Source organism: Rhinopithecus roxellana, chromosome 16, assembly GCF_007565055.1.
Source record: "Rhinopithecus roxellana isolate Shanxi Qingling chromosome 16, ASM756505v1, whole genome shotgun sequence".
NCBI classification, from domain to species: Eukaryota; Metazoa; Chordata; class Mammalia; order Primates; family Cercopithecidae; genus Rhinopithecus; species Rhinopithecus roxellana.
Window position 1 is genome coordinate 43,157,483 of NC_044564.1, and position 16,374 is coordinate 43,173,856.

The following is a 16,374-nucleotide window of genomic DNA, read 5'->3' on the forward strand; positions in this document are numbered from 1 at the left end:
AGTTAACTTCATTCATTGATCAGGTACAACAATGAATACAGGATTAATCAGTGTGAAGAATACATTGCGGGTTTATTTTATTTGTGTTCATTTTCTTACTTTGGGGGGAATCCTGGAAAACACTTGAGGTCACACCAAGAGAATACTTTGGATAGGACAGCACCAGTTAAATGAGTCTGTCTTATTCTGGAGAGAAAATTGAACAGCTTTTTTTGGGGAGATAATTCCTGAGGGAAAAAAACAACAAAACCTGTTCATAGCCAGAGCGGTCATCTCAGTCATAGTTGCCCAAACTTTTCTTTCTTATCCTTTTTAACAATTGTAGTTTTCTAGCTACTTCTGTGTTTTGTGGCTTACTATCAGTCTATAAGATTTTGTGTTCAAAAAGATGGGAACGGCTGGGCATGGTGGCTCACGCTTGTAATCCCAGCACTTTGGGAGGCCGAGGCCGGCGGATCACCTAATGTCGGGAGTTCAAGACCAGCCCGACCAACATGGAGAAACCGCATTTCTACTAAACATGCAAAATTAGCTGGGTGTGGTGGCACATGCCTGTAATCCCAGCTACTCTGGAGGCTGAGGCAGGACAATCGCTTAAAGACGGGAGGCAGAGATTGCAGTGATTGCAGAGATCGCGCCATTACACTTCCTTAATCTCATAACAGCAGCCTCTCAGCGGTCGGTCAAGCTAAATCCATTAGCTTATGTCTGACTTGCGAAACTCCATCTCAAGAAAAAAAAAAAAAATGAGAACATTGGGTTCTTCTCTGTATCCCTAGCACCTAGGATAGCACTTGCACACCTGCTGTGCGTGTACATGTGGGTGTGTGTGTGTAAGAAATCATGCAAAAAGGGGCTCTTGCTTGTCTTAGCTTGCAGCATCCGTAATGAAAAAATACTTGAGTGTATCTCACACTCAAGTTTTCTGATGACAGGCACAGAGACATACATTTCAGGAATGGTAGGGACACTGGTTCCCACAGCCCTTTGCCATCCACCATCAGATAATCGGCCCCTACCCAGTGGCTCAGCAGAGCTTCGCTCTCCCATGGGAAGCTCCCAGGTACCTTTGCATATTTGCTCGTGGATGCAGTCCTGACACATCTCTGGACAATGCTTGCACACCCCCTCCACAGCCACATGCCTCTCGGGGCAGGTTTCCTGGCACACTCTGTGGTGCAGGACGAGGCCTCCTTCACAAGAATGGCAGTTGGTGGTGTTTCCTTCACATGTTCTGCAAGGAGAGCTACAACGTTCACATACACCATCTTCTGCAAAAGAGCCCCTGTGGAAGGAAAAGAGAGTGCAACTGGAGAAGCTGCCCTGCTGGAGAAGTGATTCATTCCTGGGGAAAAGGAATTAGGGCTAAAAACAAAAGGGCTGCCGCTGTTGTCAGCTGAGAGGCATCCATGGGATTTATGAGGAAGTGAAAAAGAACATTCAGAAAAATGTAAGGAAAAGGACAGGCATTATTCTTGTGAGAGGAAAATAAATCTTGGGACCCCAATATTACTAAGCCAAACGGAAAAATCAAGCTGGGAACTGCTTAGGGCAAACCTGTCTCCCACTCTGTTCCTTAAAAAGATAGCTACTGGCCGGACGCGGTGGCTCACGCTTGTAATCCCAGCACTTTGGGAGGCCGAGGCAGGCAGATCATGAGGTCAGGAAATCAAGACCATTTTGGCCAACATGGTGAAACCCTGTCTCTACTAAAAATACAAAAATTAGCTTGGCGTGGTAGTGTGCGCCTATAGTCCCAGCTACTCGGGAGGCTGAGGCAGGAGAATCATTTGAACCTGGGAGGCAGAGGTTGCAGTGAGCCGATATCACGCCATTGGACTCCAACTTGGCAACACAGCGAGACTATGTCTCAAAAAAAAAAAAAAAAAAAAAAAGATAGTTACTAAGATTTTAAAAAGCTACAATGGGTTGGGTAGGGTGGCTCACGCCTGTAATCCCAGCACTTTAGGAGGCTGAGGCAGGTGGATCACCTGAGATCAGGAGTTTGAGACTGGCCTGGCCAACATGGCAAAACCCCCTCTCTACTAAAAATATGAAAATTAGCTGGGTGTGATGGCACATGCCTGTAGTCCCAGCTACTCAGGAGGCTGAGGCAGGAGAATCATTTGAACCCGGAAGGTGGAGGTTGAGGTGAGTCAAGATCACACCCCTGCACTCCAGCCTGAGTGATAGAGTGAGACTCTATCTCAAAAAAAAAAAAGAAAAAAAAGCTACAATGTACATCTTACATATATTGATTGATGTCTCATGTCTCCCTAAAAAGTATAAAATCAAGCTGTGCCCTGCCCACCTTGGGCGCATGTTATCAGGACTTCCTGAGGCTACGTCCGTCACCGGCTTGTGGACGTGTGTCCTTAACGGTGGCAAAATAAACTTTCTAAATTGACTGAGACCTGTCTCAGATATTTGGGGTTCACATTCTTGTGAATTTGATTGGTTTGAGAAGAACTGTTGTTAATTTTGTTAATTTGTGTGTAGTTTGGTCATCTTCTCTCTTCTCTATATGACCCCCTAATTTTCATTATTGTTTCTTTCTTTTTGTTAGAGCCTAACTGTAGAGTAGAAAATATTTGTTATTCAATGAATACATTTTAAAAACATTTAATAAACTTAAAAAATATTTCCAAAAGGCTCAAAAGGGTTAATGCCCTGTCAGATTGGAACCACTGGATGCTCTCACTCAGTCTCTGATGACTTTTTTCAAGCGGGTACATATGAACATTTGCACATTGCACTAAACATAGTTTGAGTACCAGTATGTTTGTGCAAATGACCCTCTTCCAGGCAGAATCTTATGTCTGTATAGATAGAACCCCAATGATTATCCCATTATAGAAATCACTCACTGGTAGGGGAACACAGTAAAATATAAAACCCCAGTCCTCTCAAATATATTTGGGAGATGAGGAATGGATAGATGAGGCTTCCGTTTTTCTTTTTTTAAAAAATACTTTAAGTTCTGGGGTACCTGTACAGAATGTGCAGGTTTGTTACATAGGTATACACGTGCCATGGTGGTTTGCTGCACCCATCAACCCGTCATCTACATTAGGTATTTTTCCTAATGCTCTCCCTCCCCTTCCTCCCCACCCTCCGACAGGCCCTGGTGTGTGATGTTCCCCTCCCTGTGTCCATGTGTTCTCATTGTTCAACTCCCACTTATGAGTGAGAACATGCAGTGTTTGGTTTTCTGTTCCTGTTAGTTTGCTGAGAATGAAGGTTTCCAGTTTCATCCATGTCCCTGCAAAGGACGTGAACTTAGATGAGGTTTCTTTGGTGGGAAAAGCTGAAAGGAAGAGCTGGAACTTGCAGAAGAGGAAAATCCAAGAAGCCGGCTTAGAGAAAATGGACTTCTGATGCCGTGGGTACCTACTGCAATTGCTTTCTATCATGATCCATTAGTGAGTTGGTGCCATAATAGTGCTGTGTCACAAACCACCCCAACCCAAAACTTGGTGGCTTAAAACAACAATCATTTACTCTCACTCATGTGTGGGGGGAAGCAGATCTAGGTTGGGCTTGGCAGGCTTGACTCCAGGCTGCACACTGAGTCCATGTCTTCACACCTCTCTATTTTCCCTGGCTACAGGGACTACCAGGGGACGTTCTTCTCACAGCTGTGACAGAGGCACAGAAGGGTAAGTTCAATCGGGCACATTTTATGCCCTCCACCTTTCTTCTGCTAACATGTCATTGGCCAAAGCAAGTCACATAATCCAGTCAAAGTCAAGGGACAAGGAAGTCCATTTCGCCTCTGGTGGAGCTGGTACAAAGTGGCAGGCAGTGGGCATGAATACAAGGAGTGGTGAAGAACTGCAACAACCCAATCTACCAGAGACCTTTTAAAATCACAAGCCAGAGAGGGATCTGCTCCTACATAGCATTTTTACTTGATGTTTTAATTAATTAGCGCTCACACATTTAATCATTCTTTCAGTCATTTATTTATTGTATGCATTCAGTAAACAAAAATATATTGAGTCACATTTCTTTGTTTTGTTTTGTTTGAGACAGGGTCTTGCTCTGTCGCCCGGGCTGAAGTGTAGTGGCGTGATCTCGACTCATGGCAACCTCCATCTCCCGGGCTGAAGCGATTCTTGTGCCTCAGCCTCCTGAGTACCTGGGACTACAGGCATGCACCACCATGCCTGGCTAATTTTTGTGTTGTTTGTAGAGACAGGGTTTCACCATGTTGGCCAGGCTGGTCTGGAACTCCTGACCTCAAGTGATCTGCCTGCCTTGGCCTCCCAATTACAGCCATATGCCCAGCCAAAAAGTTATATTTCTGATATAGTTTCAGGTAAGAACCACTGGAGAAGAAAGCAGTTTATGTAGAAGAGAGAAAAAGAAATAGCATCCAGATAAAAGCTAAGATCAGGCTTCCTCACACATTAGTACCCTTAGCTTTTTTTGACCATGACAGAGAATGCTTGAAGAAGAGACTCAGCTACTTTGCCCAAACAAAGTCTATCTCTTAAAAATGAAGACAGTGGATGGCAATGTGTTATATGCTCACTAGGAGTTTGACTGGATTTGAGAAATCTGAAATTAAGGAAATTTAGTGCATTCTTAAATAGATCACATTCTTTTTTTTTTTTTTTTGAGACAAGGTCTGGCTCTGTTGCCCAGGCTGGAGTGTAGTGGTGCGATCATGGCTCACTGCAGCCTCGACTTGCTGGGCTCAAGTGATCCTCCCATCTCGGCCTCCTGAGTTAGCTAGGACTACAAGTCTGTGCCACCACACTGGGCTATTTTTAAATTTTTATCCTTTTTTTTGTGTGTGTGTAGAGATGGGGGTCTTACTATGTTGCCCAAGCTGGTCTCAAACTCCTGGCCTCAAGCAGCGCACCCACCATGGCCTCCGGAAGTGCTGGGATTACAGGTGTATCTTACCAATCACACCTTCTAATGGAATGAAAATTTGATGGATTCATTTTTCCTATATGCATAGTAAAGAATTTGACCTCACCCAAAGAGAAGTCTAGTCTTTCTCGTCAGCTAACCTCAAAACCTTTGGAATTTCCTAAGAGATAGGGGTGTCTTTGTTATTCATGATGTGCCTCTCTTGCCACACCTGAGAGTTGGTGCTGGGATGCCTCAGAGTGGGGACAGCCACATCTCGTAACCTTACGGTGGGAGCTGGTGTGCCACAACGATCCACTCTGTGTTTAAAGGAGGGGAGCTGTGTGACATCAGGCCTACCTCCAGGGAATCTCAATGCTAGGCCTGGTCAAGACCTGCAGAGAACAGTTTCCGGACACTGAAGATGATGAATGCTAATATAGAGCCTAAAAAGATGCATCATGAAGAAATCTTTTTCAGATCCCTCAGAAGAGGGTCAGTGGATGTTGGATGAGATGCTGAAATGAAAGAAATGGCTTCAAGCAAAAAGATAAAAAATAAAACTCTTGAAGTGGCTCATGCCTGGAATCCCAGCACTTTGGGAGGCCCAGATGGGCAGATCACCTGAGGTCAGGAGTTCAAGACCAGCTTGGCCAACACATGGCGAAATGCTGTCTCTACAAAAATACAAAAATTAGTCGAAGCGTGATGGCAGGCGCCTGTAATCCCAGCTACTCAGGAGGCTGAGGCAGGGGAATCGCTTGAACCCAGGAGGCAGAAATTGCAGCACTCCAGCTGATATTACAGCACTGCACTCCAGCCTGGGTGACAGAGCGAGACTCCGTCTTACAAAAAAAAAAAAAAAAAAAAGTGAATATCAGAAGCTGTCGGGAGACAGCCAGAAGGCAACCTGAGAGGTGATTTTCAAGGAGCCACTTGCTAAAAGTAGACTTCTCCACACAAATCTGCCTGGGAGTTTGTCCTCCTTTCTGCTCTCTGCATTCATAAAACTGCTTTTCTTCGTGCTTTATTTCACAATTATTTAAGAAGACTAATATTTGTTTTGAAAAGAAATGGTTGCATATACTAAATTGTTAAATTCAAATTACTTTGTGTTGAAGTCTTTCAGCTCAGATAAAACCACGTCTTGTGAAAGCTGTGGGGTCCGGGACCTTCACCTCCATTTCACAGACACCAAGACAGTGACCGGCAGCACTTAAAGGAAGGCCGTATTTCTTCAACAGAGCTTCAAATCTGTTCACGTTTGGTGAATGTAAGTCCACCTTAAGTTTTCTGTTGCTTTTTAAGTAACCACCATAATGATATATGTTACTGGCATGGTGGCTCACGCCTGTAATCCCAGCATTTTGAAAGGCCAGGGTGGGTGGATCACCTGAGGTCAGGGGTTCAAGACCAGCCTGGCCCACTTGGTGAAACCCCATCTCTACTAAAAATACAAAAAATTAGCTGGGCGTGGTGGCAGATGCCTGTAATTCCAGCTACTTGGGAGGCTGAGGCAGGATAATTGCTTGAACTTGGGAGGCGGAGGTTGGAGTGAGCTGAGATGGCGCCATTGCACTCTAGCCTGAGCCACAAGAGTGGAACTCCATCTCAAAAACCAAACCAAAACAAAAGATATATGTTACTGTTAAAACCTATTTTTGGGTGGATGCGGTGGCTTATGCCTGTAATCCCAGTACTTTGGGAGGCCAAGGTGGGCGGATCACGAGGTCAGGAGTTCGAGACCAGCCTGGCCAACATGGTGAACCCTCATCTCTGCTAAAGATAGAAAAAAAAATAAGCCGAGTGTGGTGGCATGAGCCTGTAATCCTAGTGACTCAGGAGGCTGAGGCAGGAGAATTGCTAGACCCTGGGAGGCAGAGATTGCAGTGAGCAGAGATAGCACCATTGCACTTCAGCCTGGGTGACAGGGTGAGACTCAGTCTCAAACAAACAAAACAAAACAAACAACTTTTTTTTTTTCATGAACATATACTATATTTGAAAAAGCAGGGGCCACTAAATGCTAACTTATAAATAGCTCTGAATATCTGGATGCTGTGTCATTGTATGTTATATTCCTGTTATAAATCTTATTACTATTCTAGGATGGATCACACCCAAAAGGGTGATTTCTCAGAAACAGCAATAAGATAAGCTGGATATTATATGTCCAAGATAAGCTGGATATTATATGTTCCTCAGACTCTGTGTCTTCCGTTGTTAGTCTTCTTTTTTTTTTCTGTAAACACAAAGATGAAGGATTCCACTATAATCAGATCACCCTACCCACAGCAGGATGGCATATGCTTGCAATTCTATAGTCTGCAATATTTCTAGGCCATGCTTGTAGCTTTCCTTCTGCTCCAGCAATACAGACTATATTGACTGCTGCATGTCTGCATAGTGTCTCATTGCTCCATGAAAATGCTTCACCCCAGACTTGGAGGTAAAAAGTGTTGAGTGGTCAACTACCTGGAGTAAAGCAAAATACACTCTTTCTTCCTTGTTTTAATGCGTTGTGAATTCCTGGAACACTCAAAGAACCCAAGAGAGCATTGAAAAAGGTAATGATTAAATAAATAAGGCAATAATAATGACAACCAGTTCAATCCTACCACTGAGGAAGCAATGACTGACTCTGGTAAGCAGCTCTCTGACTTTATTGTAACACTTCGCTTTATTGTAACACTTGGCTGAGTTTGCTAGGGGGGAGTTCGGTTGATAGGGGAGGAGGACTGGGAGTTTCCACACCTGCCTTCTCACCTGGGTTCTCTTACTCTGACCCTTTGCTACCCTTTCTCCACTCTCTGCTTGACAAAATCCTTCCAGAGCTAGTGGAATCAAGCTTTTTCTCAAATACCCAGCTGGGGATGAAGCTGGAAAACATTCTGCTAAGTCAAAAAGTCTGTCACAAAAAACCATGTTTTGTCTTTTTTGTTTTATATGTTTTGTTTTCATTTTCAGAGACAGGGTCTTGCTATGTTGCTCAGATTGACCTTGAACTCCTGGGCTCAAGCAATTCTCCAGCCTTGGACTCCCGATAGCCGGGACTGGAGGTGTGTACCATGGCCACCATGCTTGGCTCAAAGACTACATTTTATACAATGCCATTTATAGGAAATGTCCAAGAATAGCAAATCTATAGGGACAGGAAGTAGATTAGTGGTTGCTAAGGGCTGGGGGAAATGGAAAAAGTAGGAATAAGGGCTAAAAGTGTATAGGGTTTCTTTCTAGGTTGATGAAAATGTTCTAAAATTGATTGTGGTAATGGTTGCATAACTCTGTGAATATACTAAAAACCAGTGAATTATACACTTTTGGGGTGAATTGTATGGTATGTGAATTATGTCTCAATAAAGTTGTGATTAAAAAAATAATTATACAAGAAGGCAGCACTGAGTGATAGTTAAGCACATGGACTTCAATGCCAGAGAGGTTTGGGTTCAAATTCTGGCCACACCATGTGTCTGACATGTAAAATGGATTCTGCTATTCTTTTCCTCATCTGTCAAATGAGGGAAAATAATAGTATGTGAATAAGAGAATTCTTGTGAGAATTAATGGGATCATACATTTAAAGCCCTTAGCACAATACCTGGACATTGCAAGCATTCAAAAAATAGTGATTTAAAATGTTTTCTTTTCCCTTGGAATCTCTTAGCCTTTTGTATATTAAGGCTCTGAGAAGTGTGACGTTGCCTGATGTAAACCTCCCTTACTGGATTGTAAGCATTTTGCAGACCCAGACTTCCTTCAGTTGGTCTTAACTTAGCTTTCCATAGCAAGGATCAATATCAATATCAATATCAATTGTTGGTAGAAGAATAGACTCCACTGAGCTACATATATACAATACAATCTATTGATATTGTATCAGTATCAATTTTTACACCTAGTTGGTGCTAAATACGTGTCTGTGTTGTTGAGGTGAATATGCTTGGCTTTCTACACTAGATTGGATGCTTTTTGAGAATAAATACCTTATATTTATACTCTATATTTATACTCATTACTTATATTTATACTCTCTATATAGAGTCTATCTCAGTAATGAAAACAAATAGGTCACTAGGAAATAGGTGCCATTTTTGCTTTTTTCCTTTTTTGTTTTTTTCGAGTCGGAGTTTCGCTCTTGTTGCCCAGGCTGGAGTACAATGGTGTGATCTCAGTTCACCACAACCTCCACCTCCCGGGTTCGAACGAGTCTCCTGCTTCAGCCTCCCGAGTAGCTGGGATTACAGGCATAGGAGACCACACCCGGCTAATTTTGTGTTTTCAGTAGAGGCGGGGTTTCTCCATGTTGGTCAGGCTGGTCTTGAACTCCTGACCTCAGGTGATCTGCCTGTCTCGGCTTCCCAAAGTGCTGGGATTACAGGTGTGAGCTACCATGCCCAGCCAGGAAACAGGTGTTGTTGTATCAAATTCTTTTACTAAGAGGGCAAAAGAAAATCCTAACTCCTTAAAGTAGACACTGTCAGTTACTTCTCCAAATTTATTCCCTGCCTTCCTCTCTCCATTCTTCCTGGCTGTCAGAGTCCTGAGTTGTTTGGGTGCTCAGGGGTAAATCTTGTTCAGCCTGAACCACGCCTATATTTCCATTCTTTTGGCCAGAGATTGATTTAGGGAGGTATCAGTGATGTATTCTTGGGACTGAGATTAGCAGGGAAGTCGGAGGAAATTTTCTTTTCTCTCAAGAAAAGGATAAACAAGGGGAAACATCCCCTTTCCTGGCCCTGGTCGTGGCTGCGTGCGGTGACAGTGTCTGGAGCTGAGACACACAACGTGGGCTCAGCAGCGGCGCTGGTCAGACAGGGCGAGCTAAGGAAGGTACAAGAGGAAAACAGAAAAACCAGACTTTGTGATGACCTTCCTGGCCACTGAAGTGACTGATACTGGACTTGCAACATTTTTGTTCTGTGAGATAATAAACCCTGTTATGTCTCAGTCATTTTACTTGGCATTTCTGTTGCTTATTGCTGGAAGTTTCTTGCTGTACTCTTCCATTTGCTATTCCTCACTTTCTTCCTAGGTAAATTCTGGAGGTGGGACCATTGGTAGGAAGAGTAAAGCAATTACAAACCAGGGGACCAAGGAAACCAGGAGGAATCAATAACGAACTAACCAAGTATTATTTATTATTTGTAATTCATGTCTCACCTATTTAAACCTTTAGAAGAGGTTCACATCACAGCTTTACTTTTGTAATGGAGGAAAAAAGAAAAACCATGACAACAGTTGATCATTAAGGTGGGAAAATAACTTTTCTTTTTTTTTTTTTTTTAAAGAGACAGGGTCCTGCTTTGTCATCCAGGCTGGAGTGCAGTGGCGCAATCACAGCTCACTGCAGTCTCCTGGGCTCAAGGAATCCTCCCGCCTCAGCCTCCCAAGTAGCTGGGATGACAGGCACCCACTGGCTAAGTTTTTTTTGTTTGTTTGTTTTTTTTTTGTTTGTTTGTTTTGAGACAGGAGTCTTGCTCTGTTGCCCAGGCTGGAGTGCAGTGGCACCATCTCGGCTCACTGCAAGGTCCGCCTCCCAGGTTAACGCCATTCTCCTGCCTCAGCCTCCCGAGTAGCTGGGACTACAGGCGCCCGCCACCATGCCCAGCTAATTTTTTGTATTTTTAGTAGAGACGGGGTTTCACCATGTTAGCCAGGATGATGTCGATCTTCTGACCTCATGATCCACCCGCCTCAGCCTCCCAAAGTGCTGGGATTACAGGCGTGAGCCACCGTGCCCGGCCCCCACTGGCTGATTTTTTAAATTTTTTGTAGACAGAGTCTTGCTATGTTGCCTAGGCTGGTTTCAAACTCCTAGCGATCCTTCTGCCTTGGCCTCCCGAAGTGCTGTGATTACAAGTGTGAGCCACCATGCCCAGCCCCTGAACATATTTTTCATAAAAGTAAAAATATACACATAAAATAGTCACAAAGGAGAAGTGGGCATCTGGCCTCATGTTGGCTGCTGCGGCCCATAGCCGTTGTCAGTCAACAGAGGACATTTATACGGACGCTCATAGAGCGGAGAAGAGTTTTTTGGTGAACAAGAAGTAATTGCTCCCAAAGTACTTTAGGAGAGTGATTACAAGCAGGAAGTAAAATTAAAAAGGAAACTTACTCTGGGCACTTGGAGTAGCACCTGCCTTCATGGAGGAAGAGAGGGTGGCCCAGCTGCATCCCGCACTTTTTGCAAAGATCGGCTCCAGAGCAGAGGGCACAGGCCTCCGTACAGTTCTCGCAGCTCCTGCTCCTTACGGAAGGCCATGTGCCTTGGGGACAGGAGGTAACACAGGCCTGAGCCAGAAGATATGCACCTAGAAATCCAGGGAAGATAGGAATAGTCATCATGTGTTTTTCTATGCAGAGACATGGCTTTTTTAACCTTTCCAAAGACCAAAGTGTCCAGGCACTTATTTCAGGCTTACCAAAATATTTACTAGTGATGCTAAGTCCTCCATACATTTCTAGAAAGCAATTGACAGCAAGAGGCTTTTGCCCTGTTTCTTTCCTTTCCCACGGATATTAGGTAGAGGTCATGACGGGGCTTCCCTTTGCCCAGCTGATCAGTCTTGTTAACACCCTGTCTATGTCTTCCTGGTGTAAGGCAGCTGTACATGCACAGCTTGATAGAGTCTATTAATATTCTGCTTCCCCAAAGCTCATCTTGTTAGGACACTAACATAGTTGCAACTGTTTTTTTTTTTTTTTTCGAGAAGGAGTCTTGCTCTGTCTCCCAGGCTTGAGTGCACTGGTGCGACCTTGGCTCACTGCAAACCCTGCCCCCTGGGTTCAAGCAATTCTCCTACTTCAGCCTCCTGAGTAGCTGGGACTACAGGTGTGCACCACCACACCTGGCTAATTTTTGTATTTTTAGTAGAGACGGGGTTTCACCATGTTGGACAGGCAGGACTCGAACTCTTTACCTCAGGTAATCTGCCTGCCTCAGCCTCCTAAAGTGCTGGGATTACAGGCTCGGCACAGAGTTACAACTCTTCCACCCAACTCTCCCTTTAACAGAGGATCCATCTATTTTTTAATCGAACAACAGATACTCATTAAGAAAACCAATTTTCAAAATCACTCTCAAACCCAAAATTCCAAGAAAATGCTTTAGTTTTTTGAGTGTAATCTTTTATATTTTATATGATTATAATCGTGGCTTGCCTATTGTAAATTTTTCTGCTTTTGCATCATATTCCACTATTAACATTGTACATTCCAACATGGACTTTATAATGATCATGTAAACATTCTTCTTCTTCTTTTTTTTTTTTTTTTGAGGCAGCGTCTTGCTCTGTCATCCAGGTTGAAGTGCACACTGCAACCTCTGCCTCCCAGGTTCAAATGATCTCATGTCTCAGCCTCCTGAGTAGCCTGGGATTACAGGCATGTGCCAACACATGTGGCTAATTTTTGTATTTTTATTAGAGACGGGGTTTTGCCATGTTGGCCAGGCTGGAACTCCTGGCCTCAAGTGATCCTCCAACTTCACCCTCTCAAAGTGTTGGGTTACAGGCATGAGCCATCATACCCAGCCCACTTAAACATTCTTTATGTCAGTGTACCATTTAAGTAAAATATTCCCCTAATTCAGGGAAGGTATGTTATTTGTGATTTTTGTTTTTATAGATGAAGCAACTGGTAAGTTATCAAGCTGTTATGTTGCTGCTCTTCTTCCTCCCTCCCTCTTCATCATGCCTTTAGATCAAGAAACTTTTTTTTTTTTTTTTTTTTTTTTGAGATAGGGTCTTGCTCTGTTACCCAGGCTGGAGTGCAGTGGCATGATCATGGTTCACTGCAGCCTTGACCTCCTGAGACCAAGCAATGCTTTCATTTCAGCCTCCCAAGTAGCTGGAACTACAGGGACATGCCACCATGCCCAGCTATTTTTTAAATTTTTTATAGAGATGGGGTCTTACTATGTTGCCCAGGCTGATCCCAAACTCCTGGGCTCAAGCAATCCTCCCGCCTCAGCTTCTCAAAATGTTGGGATTACAGGTGCGAACCACTGCACCCGACCACTTCTTTGTATTGTCCTTTGAAAACCAGTTTTTATTATTGGTCAATGTTTGGGTCCTTGTGTGTCTCCCAAGTAGCCACTGTAATAGGAACATGTGATGGGAGTAGACCAAGGCATTACAGACCTCTTTACACAAAGATGCTACTACACATGAGTTTCAATGACTTGGCTTGACTGCTGCCATCTCCTGTCACACAACACACTAACCTTTGGGACATGAAGTGCACAGAGTTGCAGATCCATTGCAGGTTTTACAAGAAGAATGACAAGGCTGGGATTTTCCCCAAGTATCTGTATGAGAAAGAAACAACAGTTCAGGCTTCTCCTTTGAATAGGCACATAGGATTCCAGTGCTGAAAAAGATCTCATGGGTAACCTAGTCCCTTTTCTTGCCCCAAATGGAATCCTTTTGATTGTACATGAGCTGATTGTTGGCACTGGCTCATTGCCATTGTGTAGACTTCATTTATTTGTTTTTCTCTTACTCCTTCATTTGCAATTGAATATCAAGACTTCATTGGCAATTGATTATCAAGAAAGATACCACACGAATGTGTGGTACCAAAAGGAATGTGGTATCTTATAGCCTCAAATACTGTGGGGATATCTGAACTAACAAATGATTACTTCTTTTGTGTGTTAAAAATGGGAGTGTGAGTTTGTGTTTGTGTGTATGCATTTGTGAATGAGTTTATGAGTCAAAGGTAATCACTTCTATTGCCAAGATTGTTGGATGATCTTTTCTTTTCTTGTCTTTTTTTTTTTTTTTTTGAGACAGTCTCGCTCTGTAGCCCAGGCTGGAGTGTAGTGGTATGATCTTGGCTCACTGCCATCTCCGCCTCCTGGGCTCAAGCGATTCTCCGGCTGAGTAGCTGGGATTACAGGTGCGCACCACCACGCCCCGCTAATTTTTGTATTTTTAGTAGAGACAGGGTTTCACCATGTTGACCAGGGCTGGGCTCGAACTCCTGACCACCCACCTCAGCCTCCCAAAGTGCTGGGATTACAGGTGTGAGCCACCGCGCCCAGCCGGATGACCATTTCTCTTCACTCCAAGATGATAATTGAGAATTCATTGTACCTCTCGTGGAGGAACTTCTTTTCTTTTTTCTGTTGTTGTTCTTCGAAAATCAGATTTTATTATTGGTCAAAGTTTGGGTCACTGTTTTCTTCAGAGTAGCTACTGTGCTATGCAACCTAAATTTATCTCATCTTAAATTTGTCCCAAATCATTGTTAAACATCACCATATTCCCCTACTCACGAGCTTTCTGGTTGGTTGGGCTATAAGTAGGCCATCCCAGGTTAATACACCATTCACCAGGGAAACTTTGAAAGTGTTCCCTTCTCCCTTTCCCTCCAACAGCATTTGATGGGCAGGCTTTCCCAGGAAGTCACCTCAGCAACTCCATGGGACAGTTTCAAAGACAGAACAGCTTCAAGACTTCACTCAGTCAATACATACTGAGACCTTGACTAGAGCTCAGGGATTGCTCAGAAATCAGCATGGCTCATATAGGGAAAAATTAGAAAACGAAGTTCTAGCTCAGAATGTGGGATTTTAATGACCCTGACCCTCAACCAATGTTGACATCTTACCATTTCCCTTCATTACCTCCTCCCTCCCTTTCTCCCTTCCTTCCTCTCCTGCCTTTCATCTTCTTTCTTCTCATCTTAAGAGTCAGAGCCGGGTATTGATGGCTTTCTAGTCACACCTGCCTTCAGATCCCAGCTGTGCTGCCGAAGGGAAGGGTAACCATGGATACAGTAATTAAACTCTCAGAGTCCTGCTTTCCTTGTCTCTAAAATGAGAGAAAATAATTCTGCCCTTATAGGATTGTTGTGAAGACTAAATGAGATAATGTGTGTTAAGTGCTTAACATAGTGGCACAGTAAATGGTAGTTCCTCCTGCTTCCTGTTGTCTCTCTCTCGTCACCATTCCACTCCATTTCTGAAACTTGTTTTACTCCCCTCTTCTTTCCCTCTGGTTTCATACCTGAGTGGCACTGCTCGGCTTCTACAATATCATGGATACAAAGCTGATGAGCCTTGCCATAGAGGAAACTAGATTACAATACAGATGGTAGAAAGATACATACATAGATGGATAGGATGGATAGATACAGATATGGGGATAGATGCAGATACAGGTGGAGATGGAGATGGAGATATAAATGATTAGGCTGCCATGCAGGGTAGTTGGTTTTTTCCTAGTTTGGAGAGAAAAATTTACTCTGGCTTTCTTTTATTTTTTGAGACAGAGTCTCACTCCATCGCCCAGGCTGGAGCACAGTGGCACAATCTTGGCTCACTGCAACCTTTGCCTCCCAGGTCCAAGCGATTCTCCGATCTCAGCCTCCCAAGTAGCTGGGATTACAGGTGCCTGCCACCAATCCTGGCTAATTTTTGTATTTTTAGTAGAGATGGGGGTTTCACCATGTTGCCCAGGCTGGTCTCGAACTCCTGACCTCAGGTGATCCACCCGCCTTGGTCTCCCAAAGTGCTGGGATTACAGGTGTGAGCCACTGCAGCCAGCCCCCTGGTTTTCCAATATACTAATTAAAGCTGATGATTGACTGGTGTACTCTCTCTGGAGCATCTGTTAAGGGCTGAATTTAGCCTTGTGCAGAGCCACAGGATTGTTACAAAGGTGTTCCTCATGCCTCTCAAAGTAACCGATTCTGTCCCCGAAGGCCTTTTAAACCTGCAATATCACTCAGCCCCAAAGAGACGGCAGCCGAAAGGCGAGCAACAATCCTGTTGCTACTATTCGTCAGATGTTCACTGAATGGCTGAGAGCAGTTGTGCAAAGAGAAATAAGACAACACTATTAACCAGAGAGTGAACACCTTGCAAATCTTCAGTGTTCTACGTCCAGGCTCCAGGCTGATTTTCCTTTGATGTTATCATGTATATAGTAAAATATATTTATAAAGACATGAGTTTTCATTAATTTTCTCATATCTGTATACATTTTAATGTCTATATCTACATATATGCACATATTTATAATTACATGTATCTCACATTCCGGCAGTTTGGTATTTTACTGCATACACCTGGTATAAAATTTTATAATATCAGCCAAGCAAGGTGGCTTATGTCTGTAATCCCAGCAATTTGGGAGGCCAAGGTGGGAGGATCGCTTGAAGCCAAGAGTTTGAGACCAGCCTGGACAATACAGCGAAACCTTGTCTCTTAAAAAATAATAACAAATAAAAATAAAATAAAATTCTGTAATGTCTCCATATGTCCAGCAGAGGGAGATCTGTACAAGCAGTTAACTTAGCAATTAGGCCTGGGCATGGGATAAAGTCCTCCCCAGCAAGAGTTCTTTATCATAAAAGATTAGGGACTTAATCTCAACGAGTAAATTTTAACCATGATCCTAGTTTCTCTTTTTCTCACTCCGGAAATTCTAGACTGGACAGGACCGCAAAAAAAAAAAAAAAAAAGAACCACTTTGATCCAGAAAGTGCGGTATCCTTTCT

The 16,374-nt window shown here is 43.5% G+C and overlaps 1 protein-coding gene across 2 annotated transcripts in view; it reads right to left on the bottom strand.

Annotated features, from left to right (window-relative positions):
- The window catches only part of PCSK5 (proprotein convertase subtilisin/kexin type 5), a 466,860-nt gene that overhangs the window by 36,998 nt on the left and 413,488 nt on the right, over window positions 1–16,374 (bottom strand). For both annotated transcript variants that reach the window (XM_030920278.1, XM_030920277.1), the window contains 3 exons: window positions 13,091–13,174; window positions 10,982–11,177; window positions 1,068–1,285 (listed from right to left, as the gene is read on the bottom strand). In XM_030920278.1, coding sequence (XP_030776138.1) covers window positions 1,068–1,285; window positions 10,982–11,177; window positions 13,091–13,174 — 498 coding nt within the window. The remainder of the gene's footprint in view (window positions 1–1,067; window positions 1,286–10,981; window positions 11,178–13,090; window positions 13,175–16,374) is intronic.